Source organism: Solenopsis invicta, chromosome 5 (assembly GCF_016802725.1).
Source record: "Solenopsis invicta isolate M01_SB chromosome 5, UNIL_Sinv_3.0, whole genome shotgun sequence".
In the NCBI taxonomy this organism is placed as follows: domain Eukaryota; kingdom Metazoa; phylum Arthropoda; class Insecta; order Hymenoptera; family Formicidae; genus Solenopsis; species Solenopsis invicta.
The window spans coordinates 13,916,685-13,937,427 of record NC_052668.1 but is presented as its reverse complement, the minus strand read 5'-3'; the positions used below and the strand labels follow the sequence as shown (position 1 = coordinate 13,937,427).

Genomic DNA, 20,743 nt, shown 5'->3' with positions numbered 1-20,743 from the left:
GATCCTTGACTTAGAGTTGCCAGGAAAGTGATGCGTCTGTCATTACGCTTTTCAAATACGAAGGAAACGGAACTCTTTGACGGAAACTACCATCTTGTGTGCAGTTCGTAAGAACTTTGTGGAAAACACGGCAAGCAAACCAATATATGTCGGAAGTGTAAAGTTAGAAATAACTGCGACCCCATTTCGGACAGAAGAAAAATTGTTGAGTTTCTTGGAAAAGTCTAACGTTGTTTCAGTTTAGCATAACTTTGATGAAAGATCTGCATTAAAAAATAATATTTTTCCAATAGCTAACGAGACGTTGCAAATATTTTCTTATGTAAATCCTGCCTTTATGTAAAAATTACTGGAAAATATTTTTTTAATGCTCTTTTAATAGGGAAAGGCTGATAAAGTCGCGCCATCTTGGCGCTTAAAAATTCAACTTATACAAAATTTAAAGCTGTACTTGTACAATTTCAATGAGATTATTTGTGAAACATTTGAGACCTTAGGTACAGTAGAAATTTTGTTATTTATAATCATAGAAAAATCTTAATATTTTAGCTATTTTTCGATGTATTTTGTAACTGAATTGCTGAAGAGATAAGATAAATGACCTAAGTTTTGATAATTTGTAACGATCATGATGTTGTTAGAATTATATTAATAGAGTTAAAATTTCTTTCGTTTTTGTTTATATAATAAAATAGATAAACAGTGTTTTACGAAATATTCTAGTCTCCTAAATGGCATCACGACCTACATCGCGATTTTGGCTATCGAAGTTGTAGATATAAATAGCTGTTTTTTTTACAACAGTCGAGAAATGGCCAAAAGAGAATACGAAAAATGCCATTCGGAACCTATGAATCTTATTTTACAGTTCCTGCACTCATTGAGTATAGAAAATGTAAAATAAGGTTGAATGAAGTAGAAAGGAAATACATTATTTCCATAAAAGAAAATTTTTGCGACATCGGAATGAAATTTTATATGGATTGGAATGTATTGTAGTGTAAATTCTATGAATTATAGAAAATTATTGCGAATTTGATAATGTGTGATGTAATTTAGAAAACGGAACTGCTAAGTCGCACCATTTGCAGATTTATGATTTTGTTAAAAAAAAATCATGACATAGAAAATTATAAAAAAATTATATAAGAAAGAGAAAATATTGTACTTTATTATAATATATAGTATAAAGAACATTTAAAAATATTCTTCATATTTTTTGAGTTGTAAATCTTACGTGAAAAGTAAAATGCGATTTCGGTAACTCTCTTTCCTATTTAACCTGCAATGTAAAATATCTAGAAAAAATATGACGCCAAATGTTAGAGAAGGAAGTTCATGTATTATTTTCTCTTCCTGTATGCTCGGCACCCCTTTTCTCACGTTTAACATTCTCACTTACCGCGTGCACATGTAACTTTCTTTCAGAAATATCGTTCCGCGTGTGGCAATGCGGTGGCAGCTTGGAGATTATCCCGTGCTCACGTGTGGGCCATGTATTTCGTAAACGTCATCCTTACTCGTTCCCCGGAGGCAGCGGAAACGTGTTCGCCCGAAACACGAGGCGCGCCGCCGAAGTATGGATGGACGACTACAAACAGTTCTATTACAACGCCGTGCCGCTGGCACGAAACATCCCTTATGGAAAGTAAGTCTGGATGCCCGCCGACGTCTCAATTAAACTTTAAGCGATACTCTGATTTCCCTGCATTTCACTCTATTATTTAACATCACATTTAAGTTTGCGATATTTCGAGCACCCAAATACGTATAACAATTTTTTTATGCCAAGTTGTATAGCCAATTAATATATTTTGATATATTGTTAGCCACTTGAAAAAAATGGATCGTTTGACAGGATTTGGGGGCTACAAAATTTTATTGTAATCGTGCGAATAATTGTGTGCTTTAGCATCCAAGATAGAATGGAGTTAAAACGGAGACTGCACTGCAAGCCTTTTAGTTGGTATCTGAAGAACGTATACCCCGAGTTAGTTATACCTACGAGTGAGGGTGGTCCAGGAGGATCTCTGAAGCAGGGCACCGCCTGCTTGGACAGCATGGGCCACCTTCTCGACGGAAACGTCGGTCTCTATCCTTGCCACGATACCGGTGGTAATCAGGTGAGCATTCTCAAATTAAAGAAAACGAGAAAATGCGTAAAGTTATTTCGGAATTTTACGAAATCGATGCGTTCTGCAGGAATGGGGCCTCACGAAGGACGGTCTGATCAAGCATCACGATCTCTGCCTGACCCTGCCGGTGTACGCCAAGGGTACGACGCTGCTGATGCAGATCTGCGACGGTAGCGAGAATCAAAAGTGGCGGCACTTAGAGGGCGGCTTGATACGCCACACCAGAATTCCCGTGTGCGTGGATTCGCGATATCACGCGCAGCGCGGCATCACGGCGGAGAAATGCGACTCGAACGCGGAAACGCAGAGGTGGCATCTCTACAACCACAATCACTAGCTGATATGGGTGCGGTGAACACGCTATTCACCCGCGGACTCTCTCTTATCGTTACGCGCTACGACGTGATTACCGTTTAACGAGGTCGATCGCATCAGAGGCGTACTACTTAATTAAAAGGAACTGACTGTCTACGCGTGACCGGATCGATCGATTCGGGCGGTTTATTCAATGTAGACCGTATCTTCATGACCGTAATCGTGGCGTCTTACGATTTTTTATACGGTATCAATGAAGAACCCCGTCTTGTACCACACTGACTTGCATGTTCGCAGGTTCCCAATGTAGCCTGTCCTACAAAGAAGCGGATGGTTGTATATTTGGATAGAAAAAAGATCTAACAATAAGAAAAATTTCTTCTAACGATTTCCTCTAATGACGAAAAGTGGGGTACACGCACATCTTACAAACTAAAACGAAATAATCTCGAAAAAGAAAGTGAAAATGGTTTTAAGACTGCTTGGCATATGTGACTCTAATCAACAAATTTTAGTTTCTATATTCATTGAATTCCATCGCTTCCAATCATTTCCTTAAGCACTAGATTATCCTACTTTTACAATGACAAAAGATTAACCTAATAGGTTGACATCTCGCAATCGATGTGTGATAAGTGTAAAATTATTTATAATAAAGTAATATATATATATAAATATGGAAGCGTGCGTATGAATGATGATGCAAGTGGAAGTTGCGTACTGATTCGGTACGGCAAACCGATTGTCAATCCACAAATTGCGAAACTTCATACGTAGTGCATTTGATTTAAACAAATAAAAAACGTATTGTTGAAATATTCTCAATACTAAACATTTAACACTTAATATTTGTAACTTCGAAAAAGTCCATAGGCTAATTTCTAATTGAATTCGCATAATAACAAAAAAATAATTGGGAGTACATACGCGATGAAATATGTATTTTGTAATTAGATAGATTTATTTCTCTGAAAAATGTATTATTTAAACAAGGATTGAAAGAAACATATAGAGTGTTGTGTGCGAGCGATTAACATTTCATTTCACTTTATCAAATGTCATTTTAAAATTTATACACAATATAAGCATAAGCGCTTATACACAGTATTCTCAGAACATAAAAAATTCATATATATAAATTAATTTATATAGATAAATTATATATACATATATTAATTTATGTACATAAATTAATTCAATTTATATAAAGAACTGACATTGGAAATTGAAGGGACAGATTGAAATCAAATTTATAAGATTAACATTAATAATATTTCTAATAATACATAGCTAATAAAACTTAATCATTACTAAAAGATTAACATAGAAATAAAACAAAGATAAGTTAACTTTTTTTTTGTATTATCAGAGAATTGACAAAACAAAAAAATAGATTAGATATCCAGGAATTCTAAATGAAATTACGACAGTCAATTATTTTGACAGCACAACCCAAACTGATATACTTCCACATTTATATATGTTTCTTCCCTAAAGATTTAATAAAGATAATATCGAGTCATTTTTTAGTACGGGTACGTACTTGAATGTCCAAACGATGGGCAACTCATTTTTTTTATGTATTTATTTACGCGATTTTTAAAATAAATAAGCCAAAGCTTTTACACTTGGCATTATTTGTTTTAGATAATCAATAGTGTTATATCACAAATACCATTTTGAGATTACGCTTTTATGCAAATAACCACAGAGAAGCTTTCCGCTATTTGTTCAAATTAAGAACATGTACAATCAATTAATATATAATTATATTAATTATTAATTTTATTAAGTTGTTATGAGTATATGTACGTTATGTGAATTCACATAATTTAAATATTTTATTTTCAATAAAGTACATATCATTTCCATATCTTTTTAAAGAATTTGACACTCTTAAATTGTATACTGCATAAGTGTAAAAAGCTTCTCGGCGACGCGTCGGTCACTGTTTTGATTGGACCTACGCTAGGTTCGTGCAATGCGTATTCTTTTTATCTGCATAATTTTAGCATAATCGCATCCAAATCCGTGGATATCCTTCTCAAATAACAAATTGCGACCAACAAGATGCTTTCCCTTCAAAAGCATGCGCTATAATTCACAGAAAAGAGATTTATTTTTATAACTAATTATATATTCTTGCTTGGTTGTGCGAATAAACGAAAAACACGGAGTGTATGAGCATACTTAACATATTGTAGCTCGGTAATAACATTCCAAATGTCTTAAATTTTTACTTTTTGGAAGCAAGCATTTAATTGTCGAGTTTAACAATTTCTTTTTCTCTTTTCCCACGTATTGAGATATAATGCTTATTTTAATGGCCAATATTAAGAAGTTCGATTTCCAGTAAAAATTAAATTATATATGAAAGTGAAAATTCTCAAGAGTACTAAAGCGAATCTAAAATAAAGCGGCAGCGCCGTTGAATGTGGATTCATTACTCGCCTACAACGTGTTAAGTGAAAATCAAGATAAAAGCTAACGCAACTAATTATAGCAATACATATTAGCAGACGCGATCTTTTGTACACTTATACTTTCCGACGATAATGTCTTTACTGCCGTCTCTTCGCGCTGGGACTATAAATACCGCGAAGTGTGAGATGAATAATAATATCGTATAAACTTTTGTACACACGGGCATCCACATATTACATCCACGCTAGCTGCTGTTAATAATTACCCATTAAGGAATTCTTTTGATATCGATATTCTAGAACGATAATATTTCAATGTAGATATAATACGCGACCGATGGAATCGGCCGTGCTCTAATTAAATGAATGCGATATTATGAATAATCTCGAATTGCTTCTCGAAAATCAAAACATCAAGAAAATCTCAGTTTTATTATTGTTACCAGAGGAAAGTGTTGTCTTTAAAGCGTCTTCCTTTAATCAGTGCACCGGCTGGCACAACGATATATACGTAGATAGTAAATATGTAAACGGGGTATCCCTACGCGTATCATTATCGCGCTTCCTTTCGAGTGCAGATTCTTTGAAGGATTCCGACTGAGCCAACTTTCCTTTAGCACGAGATTGAAAAGGAGGTATAATTACGGAGTTAGTTAACATTGGAATTAAAGGATTTTACCGTACCGAGCTTTAGCGGTGTAGGAACTTTGTTTTCAGATAATTTTAAGACGGCCTGTGCCCAGCAAAGAAATAATTTCAAGCTTAATTAACGGAATACTTAACTTTTAATATCAAACGCTCTGGCGATTAAATCTGACAATTAGAGATCAAAGTTTTTTTAGCTTCATTTTAACCGCTAAAAAGTTGTAATTCGGAACTGTAGGTAAAGCATTGTTTTTAAGAAAAAAAAAAAAAAAATTCGAACTGATTTAAATAAAACATTAATAAAAAAAATATGCGGAAAACAACGAGATATCGAATTTACGTATGTAACTGTATAAAAATGCAGACACATAGAACCGTAATACTTAACTATATTTTACACAACTCGAGAGAATCGCTGTTGTAAATAATTATATATGTTTCATTGATTATCTTCTTCCCGTCCTAACTATTCCGAATAGCTTCTTTTGCCATTAGCAAATAGTAATATATCACTTCCATGCATATTTCCCTTAAAAAAAAAAGAGAGAGATTGCCACACAACTGTACTTCGTGTATCTGTAAATAAATTATATATTTACGGCATTTATATATAATATTTATAAATATACTTAACGAACGCCGCGTACTTCCAAAATCGGTAAAAGTGTAAAATATTAGGCGATTATCGATCGTAATCTTAAGTACATACATACATACATATATATGCACGTAAACTCGCCAAAAATCCAACATTGAAAAATGAGAACCAGGAACAGTACCTTTCCTAGTTTAACAGTTTTCTTAATTAAACAGTTTAAAAACATAAACAAGCACAAAAAACTGAAGAAAGAGAAGAAACCGCATATACTGTGTATATATATATATGTATGTATGTATATGTAGCGAGTAACCAGTTGGTTAATCAATGTTCATATTCATGTGTCCAGTAATATGAAAATTTATACTCGAGAAGCGAAATTGTGTGATGCGAATAGGATAAAAGATGTACATTAAACGAGCATTTACATCCTTGTCATATATAAATACAATGCGTTAATGCGATATTTTGTCTGATAAGAGCAACTTTGAATATTCAGAATTAATTCCAGCGTCATTTCGACACATCCGCGTGCTACTTTCAAATACAATAATTTTGCCGCAAGATTTGAAACGGCATTTGCATCGAATCACGCGCAAGATGCATATTGAAGATGTTATACTTGGAATAAAATATCCTGAGAATAAAATATCAAAAATGAGCAGAATCGAAAGTGGAGCTTAAAGAAAGAAATGATATGAATGGCAATTTTCGAAGCATCTCTTGAAAATTTTGTTTCACATGTTTAAAATATTAAAATACCCGGATATTTTGTAAAAGATTTAGTAAAGAAGAAAATATTTAAAAGTGTGTATTCTGAGTATATTTGTCTTCAAAATGTTAAACTGAAATTTTCTCTGCTCTATATTTTGCAAATGTAAAATAATTATATATATATATATATATGTTAAGAATGCGATAATACAGTAATTATATAAAAATGAGTTTTTCTAATAAAATAACGGATGTTTCCATAAATTTATATTTGCGTAACAAACATTAACTTTATACATTCCTTTATACTTATCAAATTCCAATTTTAATATTATTTTGTTTTACGTTTTTTGAGTCCTTGTTGAACTTTTTTCTTTATTTCAGCAATGTCTATATCAGTCTTTGCAGTTTCACTTTCAACAGGTTTTTCTTCAGGTGGCATAAACACCTGCGCTCTACGCTCTTGTCTCCTCTTTGTAGCCTCTTCATGTTTCGCTTCCTGTTCCTTCTTTCTCTTTGCCCTCTTCTGCTCCTCCTTCAGGAAGAATTCACCAGATGCCATCGCCTTATCAAGCTTGCTCTCTTGCTGAGGTGGTGGGAATGGAGTATATGGTTTCTTCTCTTTCTTCTTCTTTGGTTCTTTGCGCTTGCTTATGTTTTTACTGTTGTACTTAGGAAGAAACCGTTCCCAATTTTCGTTCTTCAATGTTGGATTCTTGGCAAGCTCTCGTTTAAGCATTAATGTCTTGAGGCTATAAACTGGATGAATATTCTTCATGGTATCCTGTACTAGCTTTCTCACTTGTTGTACACCTTTGTAAGGTCCCAGTGCCGATACAGTTTGACCCTGAACCACAACGTAACAGTTAGTGAGCAGTTCAATGGATTTCAGGTTACATCCATTTGGTCCAATGAGCCTTTGTCTCCTCTTGACAAACTTTTCTTTGTTTCTGACGAAAGAAGATATCTTTATGACATCTGCAGCGATGTCGTCTTGGAGTACTTTAACTGCCTGTTCAAAGGGAACTGAACGAGCCATGAGCTTGATCATATCGCGAGCCTTGATGACGATATACGGGTCCCAGGTCTTTCTGGTAGTTTTCACTGTCATGCTCCCTTCGATGAGATCCATCTCTACCTTGATGTGGTGCTCGGCTAGCGCTTTTTGAATTAATGGCCAATGCTCTTTCAAATAATGCTCCCGGTACTTCGGAAACATAGTCGCGAACGAGCTTTCCTCGAGAAGACGATGTGGATTATCTGTTTCTTTAAATTCTGGTATTTTTAACGACCACGCATTGTCGATCGGCCCGGTCTTCAATGCTTTCGAGCTTTTCTTCGAGCCACCCATTCTCGTGCGATTCGGAATGATCGAAAGTTTAAATCATAACAAGTGTACACGCGCTCGCAGGTAAATTATAGGTTATGCTATAGATTTATAAATTCTCTTCTTGGAGCTTGGAGAAAGAGAGAGAGGCAAGCGCCATCTGCGCTATCATAACCTGAATCGCAAAGTAACAAACACGATTTTTCGAGACGCCATCTTTACAAAGTAGACATACACTACGATACCAATGTTACCTACAGATTGGACCTCGGAAAACAGGTCGGCTGAATGTTGGCACACTTGGCGAAGTAAGCGCTAAACGCGCGGACAAAAAGTCAAAATTTCAACTCCTGTTCTAATCGCTTTTGCGCGATTCATAGATTCGTCTTGTCGCGATTTATGCGAACGCAATCAAGACAAATGGGCGAATACTGAATCGTGGGGGGCGAATAAACAATAGCTAAAAATAAAATGACTCACCGTCCGCCGCTGATGGTCTGCCTAGGCCGCAGCTCTCGTTCGTTCGAGATCCAAGATCCTCCTTACGACGATCTTCCTCCTTTTGATTCACACGAACGCGCGACACTACGCTTTCGACATTCCCGGCACTCACGCGCATCGAAAACTCGAGATACGGGATACGGGGAAATGAAGAAGATGAGATTAAATTAACTCGACGTGATTTTACGCCGCCCGATCGATCGACCGTTGAGGTATAAACGACACGAAAGATTCAACATTTTCCTCACGACGATTCGTCTTGAATCACACTTGGCATGAACGCGCGACTCTTCGTTTTCGGCATTCCCGGTACTCATTCAATACGGAACTCAATGCGACGCGACATCGCATCATGCATCGCGTCCGACGGATGCTGGCACGAACGCCCGACACCACTTCACTTTCGGCAGTCTCAAAACACTCGCTCGCATCAAACACTCGTATGGGATGACGCGTGACGAGGATGCGAGTTGAAATGCGCTGCGACGCACCGTAACCTTTCGCCGTACTCCCTAACCGACCGACTGCTGGCACTGCGTACTGCGTAACGGCGTGACGTTGACTCACGTGACTAGAGTCTACGCGCCGCTACCGCTGCTACTACGCAGTCGGTCGGTACGTCGGTTACAGGGGGACGTGGGAAGATCATGGCGCGTCGCGGCGCATTTCAACTCGCATCCTCGTCGTCCCGTACAAGTTTTTGACGCGAGCGAGTGTTTCGAGAGTTTCGTGGAGTGTTGGAAGTGAAGTAAATTGTCGGGCGTTCGTGTCAACATACATCGTGTCGGATGCGATACATGCGGTGCGAAGTCGCGTTCAATCGTGTTTCGCATTCTCTCCGTTGTCTTGTGTCCCAGGTTTCCAACGCGCGTGAGTACTGAGAATGCCGAAAATGAACGAAACGTCGCGCGTTCGTGCCAAGTGTGAATCAAGAGGAGGATCGTCGTAAGGAGGACTGGATCTCGAACGTTCGAGAGCTACGGCCGAGACGGAGCTAAACGGAGCGACCAGCGGCGAACGGTGAGTCAATTTATTTGGTATTTAATGTTTATTTGCCCTCACAATCGCGCCTCGTCCGGATTGCATAAATCGCGACAGGACGAATCTATGAATTGCGCAAAAGCAGTTAGAACAGGATTTGAAGTTTTGACTTCGTGGCTTTGTGTCCCCGAATTTGGCGCTCCCTTCACCAGATGTACCAACAATCCGGCGACATACTTTTCGAGGTTTAACCTGTAGGTAACGTTGGTATCGTAGTGTATGTCCACAGATTGTAGAGATGGCGTCTCGAAAAATTGTATTGTAGGCTCCGGCTGATAATGTACCGTCCGGTATTACCGACTGATATAACGAAAGGCAAGTTAGTTACGTTTAGTAACTCGCGAGGTCAAGGCGTGCTTTTTCAAGAGACTCACTTGTGGCTCGACCCTGGTTGTAACAAGTTCAAAAATACACTCGTCGTTAATTACAATTATTCTCGTGTGCTAATTACTACCTCCTCTAATCCTGAACACCGTGGGCATTCAGAGAGGAGAAGACGGCTGCATTTGAGCCCACATTGGTGACCCCGACGTGATCAACGTCAACTAACGACGACGAAATTCGTCAAGCAAAAAGACGAAAAGAGGCACACTAAGCATCATTTCGAGAAACGTCTTGAAGTCTCGAGCATTCCGTACGAAGCCGAAGAGACCTGTTGACCTTACACAACTACGGGTATCCTGAGTCCCCTGAAAGATTACAACGAGCGTGGTCGAGCCCAGCGGCAAGTAAAAACCACCGCATAACCACGTCCGCGAAACTTTTAAAGAAGCAGACATATTGTCTTCTGGAAACGGCCATATTTTCTCCTTGCGGACGAATTCGGAAAAACGGCCATATTTTCTTCCTGCGGACGAATTCGGAAAGCGGCCATATTTTCTTCCGGCGGACGAATTCGGAAAGCGGCCATATTTTCTTCCTGCGGACGAATTCGGAAAGCGGCCATATTTTCTTCCTGCGGACGAATTCGGAAAGCGGCCATATTTTCTTCTTGCGGACGAATCCGAGAAGCGGCCATATTTTCTTCCTGCCGACAAAATTGGAAGGCGGCCATCTTTTCTTCCTCCTTGCGAAACCATCGCAGAAACTCAGCTACTTGTCCCGCCCGTCAACGATTCATCCTCTCAAGGCATCAAGACAGCAGGCAGACAGCTGGCTGGACAAATCCTTCGAACAACGACTCACACTTGCGTACCGTAAGTCCGTTCCAAATCAAATAACGGGCGAACCGCAGAAAAGAGCTAATTCATTTCTCATTCGAATGTAATCTGTGCGCGTACCATTACACCAGTTATTTCGGATGTAAACATCGCTCTCGCCGTTGTTATAGCTCGTGTATTAATCTTGCCGTCAATCTAACTCGCATCATAATACCATTTTAATCGTTAACGCATGTGCGTATACTATTAATAGAATAAGAAACATTCGTCGCGTATAGTTAGTAATTAAACCATTACGTCATGTCGGACTCGGAACAACCAGACGGCCCCTCAGGCAACCCTCAGGTTAGCACTTACCGTGTACCTAAAATTCCGCCCTTTTGGCGCAATAACCCGGAGACTTGGTTTATGCAAGTAGAAGCGACATTTCGAATTTCGAATTGCAAAACCGATCGTACCAAGGCAGATTATCTCATCAGTGCATTAGACAGCGAGATCGTGGATCAAATCGGAGATTTAATTTCCGAAAACCCTCCTTCTACGGGTTATTACCAGTCACTCAAAGACAGAATTTTATAACAACATATTTTCTCTTTTATTTTATATACGTTTACACTCAGGGGGGAGTACTGTAGGCTCCGGCTGATAATGTACCGTCCGGTATTACCGACTGATATAACGAAAGGCAAGTTAGTTACGTTTAGTAACTCGCGAGGTCAAGGCGTGCTTTTTCAAGAGACTCACTTGTGGCTCGACCCTGGTTGTAACAAGTTCAAAAATACACTCGTCGTTAATTACAATTATTCTCGTGTGCTAATTACTACCTCCTCTAATCCTGAACACCGTGGGCATTCAGAGAGGAGAAGACGGCTGCATTTGAGCCCACAGTATTAGCTGATTGTGTACATATATGGTTGGCTGCATTGCATTTTTCATGATTCTGTGTGTGAGTGGATACCTTCTGTATCAGAGAGGAACCCTCTAACATCGTGAAAGAAATTGGAAAGATAGAATATTTGAAAGATGTGCTTTGCCGTAGAGAATCCAGTGCAGAGAATCCAGTCTAAGATATTTTATTATTCTACTTATTATTATTCTATCTATTATTTTAGAGCATTTTCTATGTATACAATTTCTTTCAATCGTTATTAAGATGCAAGTTTAAAATGAAAATAGAAATATGAAATAAGACTATTGATATATAAAAGGTAAAAATCAAAAGATGTTAAAAAGCGAAGAATGGATAAAGATTCCTCGATACAAAATTACACTTCTTTGCACATGTACGAGAAGCGAGCAAAGCAAAACCACGTTCGTGTGGAGTGAGGTAATTAACTGATTAATTTCTTTTCACGTAGGGATTGTTTTATTCATAACACTTCAAAAGAAACAGAATCTTCCATGAAAATAATTAATGACGAAAAATGAATGCTAGACAAAATTAAATTTTGTCAAAAATACAGATTAATTCGTTATATATCTACAGATTACAAAATACTACCATCTATTGTCAAAGTAGAAGTTTAATTTACTCTCAATGAAATTATTTGATTAAAGCTTTTGTATATATATATATATATATATATATATATATATATATAAGTTGTAAAGAGCGAGTTGATGAAAGAAATAATTAATAAATATATAAGTAATGTATTCTTATTATCTCCTCTCATTGCTAAAATATAACTTGTTTCACGAAAGTTTCAATTTATAATCATTCAAAGTTCATATACTTTTGATATTTTACAAAGCATTTATAACTTTTATCCAGGCTTGATCATTTACGAGTAAAATATATACATGTATACAGTATAAGGTATAAAAATTGTATTTTATATGTCATTTATGTAAACAATACTTAATAATTCATAGAAGATTTAGATTTCATCAAAAATAGTAAAGATTATGTTTCTTTTATTTTTAGTATTACATATTTTTATTTCATTAATAAGTCAGATCTTAAGTAGCAAGTTGACATTTGTAATCACTTTAATGTCAAAACGTCTTTGATGACATTTTGACATCAAAATGATGACAAACGATAACAACATTAGCTTGCTACCTAGGATACATTAACAATTTTATAATTTAATTGCTTTTTCTGTACTAGGTTGTATCCAATTTATAATTTACGTAAACTTGAATTGTCTATACGAGAAAAATTTATATAGCAATGTAAGTATAACACAAACAATAATTAAATATGATTTTGCTGATATAAAATTTAAACATAATCTTTAAAAATTTAGACAATCTTATTAATATAAAATTTACCGCACAACCTTATTTTTATTTCTTCCACCACAAAGTTGATTATTTATTACTTACCTCTTTGAAAAAAATAACTTTTTTTTTAAATTATATTAAGTCATGCTGCAGTTCATAAAACTAAAAGTGATGAAATTAAATTTCATAACATAAAGAATATTAGATTAGAACCCTTATAAAAATACATCCAAGATGTTGAAGGTCCAAAATGATATTCAAATTGAGTATTAACTCTCAAATTCGAGGTTTATTTGGGAGTTTATATTCAATTTGAGTGTCATTTCAGATTGTCAACACCTAGTTGGATAAATTATTTTATAAGAGAAAGTAGCATTTTCCATACGCACTTCAAAGTCACTAGAAGGTATCAGGATAGCAAGGATTATCTATGATCCAGTTTATTATACAATTACAATATCCTTCACTAATCATACTGTGATAAATAATAATTGTAATAATTGTAGTATATCTAGATAACACGAACTATTATGATTGATATGATTTTATTTATACACCATTCAAAATTCTCTCCTTTCTCTCTCTCTCATTCATTCATTCATTCATTCATTCTATCTCTTTCAATCCCACAAAAATCGCCTGTTCATCAAAAGACAAGAGACGATGGCTGCAGACACGCGTTAGCAGGAAATTTGTCTAATTATTACAGTCCGCCGACGGAAAGGTTCGCGAATCGCGACACCGTCGTTCATGTTCGCGCTCGATAATTCTTAGTACAAAATAGTTAAACGATTTATCGTTCTCGTTTGAACAGAGTTTCCGATCGTCGCGACGTTTTAAGAACTGTCATACCGTGCTCTTCGCGTATTACCCTTACACGATTATGTTATGTGCCTCGTGATAACGTATTATTACACATCGAACGTTAATAAAACTTATGGTAATCTTATAATTTTCCACGAAGACGTCGACAAATTGGGCACTTTAAATTAAAATGTAAAATGCCAAAAATGCATGATCCAATTTAATAAGTAGAATTATCCTCAATCAAAGAATGAACATTTAGATAAGTTTCCTCAAATTTTACGTACAAGGCAAATTCTACAATTATTAAAAAGAATTAAATGTATATTTTTTAAATATTTTTTTTTAAAGTAGGCCAGTCTAGCTCAGTTGTTCGAAATTTGGCATTTAATCCTGTCATACTTTAAAGTATCCAATTGCACGTCTTACGTCGAAAGTATAAATTCTTCTACAAGTAGTCGACTAATTGGTATACCCGGAGCTTTGTAGCTTCGTTTCTTCTCCTAATTACTGAACATCTAGAATCGCCTTGAGCCAATTCTGACGAAGATGAAAATAAAAGGCAGGAGATTGTGTAGTTCTTTTTTGTCAAAATTTAATTAATATTTTATAAAAAATGACTGTACAGTTTTAATTTAAAATATGTTGCTTCAATAATTCACTGTCGTATGAGTACATTTTATCTTTTTTATGTATTTATAAATTATACAATTGTTAACATTGCCGAAAATGTTTAGTTGTAAATATTAATTTGGAATTAAGAATTGCTTCATCATATTTTAATCTTGTATTTTCCTGCTTTTTATACCATCTGATCGTAAATTAGCTCTAACGCATATATATATATATGGCGAATCGAATATTATTTATCCACTACTAAATTATATATACAGTTAGTATATACACACATAGATGAAAATGACAGGACGGTAGGAGAAAAATACATTTCTAACGCGACATCACAAATGCGATAAACAATAAAAAGAAAGAAATAATTCTCAAAATTAAAACATATAGACATTTGCCATCGAAAGTGATCCTCTCATATATATTTTCTTTTTACAAGAATACAAACTAAAATTGTAACTTGAAAGGAATACAGGGATAAGGAGCTATAGAAAATCAAACAAAAAATACTGCTGTAACTGAAAGCTTTCTAGCTTTTTTATTCTCAAATAATAAAAGTTAAAATATAATGAAATAATAATAACTAATAATAATTATTGATGGATGTAACTAATACAATAAAATGCATCTATCCATTTGCGAATTACGTCTATCAAACGCATTACAACATATACATAGCAAACGAGTAAATCAATTGATGCCGTAGCGAGGAGAGGAGTGGAGGACTGTATTTCTACATTGTCGTATTAATTATCTATAAACTGTTGACGAATAAAAATCGATAACCTCCCCGCTTTTATGACTCTCTTTGCTTAACTGTCTCCTCTTTCTGATTTCCTTCTGAGCTATCGTATTCTCTACCTCCCTCCCTGTCCTCTTTTCACTCATTGTTTTCACCACTTGCCAATGGATGTGCGGTCTTAGGAACTCTTTTTATTCGCGTCTCTCTTTTTATCTTAGTATAATTCGCCTTTCTGTCCGCGTGCGCGTGTTTTTGTCGACAGTGTATTTTCGCTACAGCTTGGTCCACGAGTCTGGGAGTTCAGGTTTAAGGATAACAAATGAGATGAAGTATGAAGTGAGACGAAGTCTTATCAGATGTTGCTTATATCGCGTGATGTAACAATTCGACCCAACAGTTCTCATCATAGAGGAATTTTCTAGTACATTTGTATAAATTTTCCGCGATCTCAAACTTTGTTAAAGCAACAATTTTCAGAAAGAAACTACGTAATTTGTCACACATATCAAAATATTGTTACGTTTGAAATTATTTTGCAAGCAGAACGCAATAATGCAGACACCGTGCAAATGATCGAATTATGCAATAATGACAACATGCACGCTTTTACTTCATGTGTAATTACATACAGTTATAGAAAAGTAAAACACTGTCTGTACGTAAAAAGTCGCATGGTAATTTATACAAGCGACATTAACAACAGTGACGTGTATTGTGACTACATAGTGATCTCAATAATATGATAATGATGATGCGATGATAATGATGATAACAGTACACATTGCTAGTTCTTAATTATTCGCAATCTCCTATTTTGATCTATATACAATGTCCGTTTATACATTTATATATATGTATACGCAGATGCATGTAAGGATTTTGTATATACTATGACGCGTACAGTCGATAACTTACGTGTATTACAATAAAATTATATTTACTATATATATATATGTATATGTATACATTTTTACGCAAAATTCTTCAATGACAATGGAATCTATACACACGCAAGGGTTTTAGGAATAAGTATATGATTGGTATATCACTTTTCCTGGCCTATAATCTAAAATCATAGCCCTTAATTAATCACCGAAAGTGTTAGCGGAAACGGATCGAGCGAGAGTCACAGCAGAGTGCGAAAAATTCTATCTAATATACTGAAGAAAACTATGTACAAAAAAATATATATATTAAAATATATTAAAGCACTCGCATTAAAAAATACATATTACGTGTTCTGCTGTGTACTCTCACGAAAAAAATATATATATAACGCAAAATGTCGGAAGCATCCGAATCTCCACTGCGTCTCGATGTACGAGTGCACGCACGCTTGCATGTAATTCGCCACTTAGTGTATATGATCGTATATACATTACGTATTAACTAGGTACCGCATTATCTACAATATTACTAACTACCGCTAAATAACCGCTCGTAACTGTCGCGAAAATTCTTCTCATCAAGGATGCAAGTGCGCAACATTGCTACTCGCGTTGTGGGAGATCGGTACACGAACATCTCGCGTTGCATCCTCGGTAACATTCGGTCTTAAATCGTATTAATATATACAGCCCTGTGACACAGATATGTACGATACGATGACAGACACGCCTACGTATGTATATATGTACAATTGTATTGTCGGATGCCGCTATTTTATCATTGAGACGCCACGAGTCTTCCTGTTGGAAGCAAAGGCGCCATCGAATAAAGTCATCTCAAAAGTATATTACGATAAAGAAAAGAAAAAAAAGCAAAGTAATTTTGCTACCTGATTTATTGTAATTTAAATAATTCAAACATCTATGTGGCTAGTGAGTCACTTTTAATGGAGTTAATTAGGGAATTCAAAGAAGTGTGTGAATTCAAATCGAATGTGAAAGATCGAATTCGAATAATGTGAAAATTCCAAATCACTAATAATTCAATTTCAAATCGATCGCTTATTTTAATTATTGCATTTATATCTCCTGCGCAATCAATTTTATATCAGCGCCTACCAATTGTAATGGTCAATTTCCAAAATTTTTATCATTTCTAAATCTTATAAATTAAAATTAGGTATACAAAAATTAGAGGCAAGTACAAAAATTAAATATACAAAATAATGTATATTATAAACAATAGTTTTTGTAAGTTTGTTTCAACATTTCATAGATCGTATCACGATCTTATTAAATTTAAAACAAAATTTTTAATTGCTCCATTATAATTTTCCTAATGAAGTGTATTGAAATACCATCACTTCGATAATAACATTGTAATTTGTATACGTACTCAATGCTCATTTATCAATATAATACTCTCACACTTATTGTCTAATACCTATTATAAATTTCTAGCACATTTTTTTCATAAAATTTATTTCTTAAAATTCTTGCGATTAATTATCTCGTTGAAAATATTTTATTACATTTAAATTAGTATATAATATAATCTGAGAAAATTTAATTCGAACTCGATTTGTATTCTAATTAATAAGATTTGATTCGAGTCGACGTGAAAATTTTAGCTTTGATTCAATTCGATTTCAAATATGATATCAAAGATTCCAATCGACTTAATTCGACCTCACAAATGCTTGATTCGCACACCTCTTGGAAGTAATTAATTAATAAAGTAGTCGAGAATTTGTTCGTTGATCATAATTTTCAGTAACACTGCATTCAAATTGATTAATGAATTTGTCAAATAACAAGTGATTAGCACTTTCTCGTCAAGGTATTAAAAAAAAGACAATCGTTATTACTTTTCGAAACATAATTGAAATATATGAGAAGTAATCCTGTAAAACTCATATAAAATTATTTATACTTTGTATTTGTGATAAAGAATGTTCATATAAATATGTCAAAACATAATTTGATACTTTTATTAATATCAATTACGTTGCAATTAAAAATTGTCCAACTTTTTCTATATTGACAATACACAATATATAAGCATAAAGTCAGTTTGTTTCGTTTGCAGAAGAACATAATTTCTGTTCGTCGTTTCTACATGAGAAAAAAAAAGATATTCCAACATGTCATTTCATTTTATACGTTCTTTGAAGCGTAGAAAATTACATAGAATTAAAGTTATTCCAATAATTAATGTACCCATAAAATCGTGAATTGCGGGTTTGGGAAGTAACGCGTTACTTGTAACGCCGTTATCATTATCGTAATCCTTTTTTTTTTGTAACGATTGTTACTTTTTTCTGTCTATAATATCGTTACATACATTTTTACAGTAATGAAATCAGCCATTATTCTTTTACCGTTGTTTCAATTTCTTTTTGTTTCTTTGTACTTACTCAATAGATTTGTACACGTTTTCAGTGTGCAAATATAATCGGTGCCAGATCAATGATTACGTGCAACATAAATGCAATTGTAATTTTTTTTATTTAATATTTTATAATTAAATAAAATTAAATATTAAATTAAATATTGAAAAATATTTTTTGTACTTTATATTTTAAATTGCATTTTAATAATCACTGCTATTACTATCAATACTGAAAGTCTATATAGTATATATATAATGTGAATCACACAGATTTTCAGTACTGACAGATTCAATACTGAATATTAGAAATTAATAATACAGTAATATAATAATATAATAATAGTAATGTTTAAAAAATATTATTTAAACAACGTTTAATAAAAATTGGTAATAAAATTTGTGTTTGTGAATTACTATCTAAATTTCTATAAAGATAAATATAAAAAATAAAGATAAGTATAAAAAATTAGATGTGTATAAAAAGTAAAAATATTAATATAAAATTAATAAACCAATGATCAATTCTCTAGAATTTTAAACATAAACTAATGATAATTGATAATTGAGTATAAAAAAATCGGTTCTTTTATTCTCAACTGCTAATTACAGTTAGTTTATGTTTAATATAAAACATTAGAAAAATTATTAGATAAATTTAATATAAAAAATGCGATATAGTTTGGAGTTTTAACTTTTAATATTGATTTTTAAATAATGTAGTTTTAAAATTCAATATCTCACTAGCATTACAAAAAAGTAACTAATCGTTACTTTCTAAGAAACAATAATGGTAACGCGTTATTTTTTTTAAATAACATTTCCAATCGTGGTGAAGTCATGATATAATACCATGGGGTGAAGTGTATAACACATTTAAATCAAGAAATGAATAACGGTCAAAGCGATTTTAGTATCCAGATATTGTTTAGTTATTCTGCTTACAAAAATTGTCCTAATAATAATAATAATAATCTTTCATATTTATCATATACAAATAAAAAATCTTATAACGAATTTGTGCACAGATATATTAATTTGCACTATTACAAATTAAAAAGTGTGTTATATAATATTTATGTCGGTGTAAATATAACATAATAAACATAAACGTCTTCGATTGATAAAATGTGCAGCATATGATATATGAAAAAATATGTAATAACTTATGCTGAACACCGGGTTTAATTGTTTATGTATACTATGCTTATTATATCAATTTTTATACAACAGTCTTTAATGTGCTCTAGTGCACATTAATGCATTCAAAATTAATTAATTATTAGTTCTCTCCGTATACTTAAAAGTGCAGATTAATATTCATGCTACATTTAATACGCAGCGTGTCTTCGTATACCCTTTATAAATGCTTATAACAATTGCGGATGATTTAATGATCAACAAAGATTTAGATTTGTCTCGTTCATTTACTTTTATTTCATTTACTCTTCCATTCAATCACTCCTCAATTAATCACCTATAAAATTGATTACCACTGTCTTTATCCGGATGCTCTTTATCATGTTTTTCCTAAATTCTTTATTTCCTGTATGGAACTGTATCAATCGTATTCTTGCATCGAATTCAATTTGATAGCATCATAAATGACGCTTTTTGCCGAGTTAACTTGTCTATTCTTGATTTTCTTTTCATAATCGAAATATTAAAATATAAACTAGAATCGAAGAGGAGCTCAAGAATGGATAAATTAACTCAATGCTAATAAACAAAGAATAAGGAAGTCCGTTTGTAGATCGAGATCCAATACTCCGAACGTTACCTTGATTAATGGCTTCAAAAAATCGGATCATCAGCTAATGATAGAATTCCGGTAGATTGCACAAGCGTCGTGCTTGTTGTTGATGATGCTGCTGTTGCTGATGCGATTGTTGATGATGCTGATGATAAAGAGTGTCCCCTTGATGGGTCACTTGCTGGTGTCACTCGTGGGACTTATTGTTCAACGGATGATAATTACCACCTGACGAAGTTACTAAAGCAAGAGGTATGGGTGCTGAATGAGGATGCGAGTGGCCGGTGTTGGAGGAGTGCGTTGTAAGCGCTAAAGGACTGCCAGAGATAGAATTGGCAAGGGAGGCAAACACCGAAGGCGCCTGCGACGTCATCGTCGGACTGCCCATCGCAGCCGTTGGCGGATTGATTCTCTTTTCTTTCTGTCTCCTGAAACATAATTACAACATATTGT

At 34.4% G+C, this 20,743-nt stretch overlaps 3 protein-coding genes across 3 annotated transcripts in view; 1 reads left to right on the top strand and 2 right to left on the bottom strand.

Moving 5' to 3' along the window:
- LOC105202344 (polypeptide N-acetylgalactosaminyltransferase 2) overlaps positions 1–7,087 on the top strand; it is a 202,440-nt gene extending 195,353 nt beyond the window's left edge. The window contains exons 8-10 of the mRNA XM_011170808.3: positions 1,429–1,648; positions 1,913–2,123; positions 2,203–7,087. Coding sequence (XP_011169110.1) covers positions 1,429–1,648; positions 1,913–2,123; positions 2,203–2,472 — 701 coding nt within the window. The 3' untranslated portion in view covers positions 2,473–7,087. The remainder of the gene's footprint in view (positions 1–1,428; positions 1,649–1,912; positions 2,124–2,202) is intronic.
- Positions 7,085–8,314, bottom strand: LOC105202346 (KRR1 small subunit processome component homolog). Its single transcript, XM_011170810.3, has one exon. It carries the CDS (start codon positions 8,179–8,181, stop codon positions 7,162–7,164), a length of 1,020 nt encoding a protein of 339 aa, XP_011169112.1. The 5' UTR covers positions 8,182–8,314; the 3' UTR covers positions 7,085–7,161.
- A 5,208-nt stretch (positions 8,315–13,522) lies between these two features.
- The window catches only part of LOC105202347 (POU domain protein 2), a 136,207-nt gene continuing 128,986 nt past the window's right edge, over positions 13,523–20,743 (bottom strand). Inside the window, 1 exon segment of the mRNA XM_026132637.2 lies at positions 13,523–20,718. Coding sequence (XP_025988422.2) covers positions 20,478–20,718 — 241 coding nt within the window. The 3' untranslated portion in view covers positions 13,523–20,477.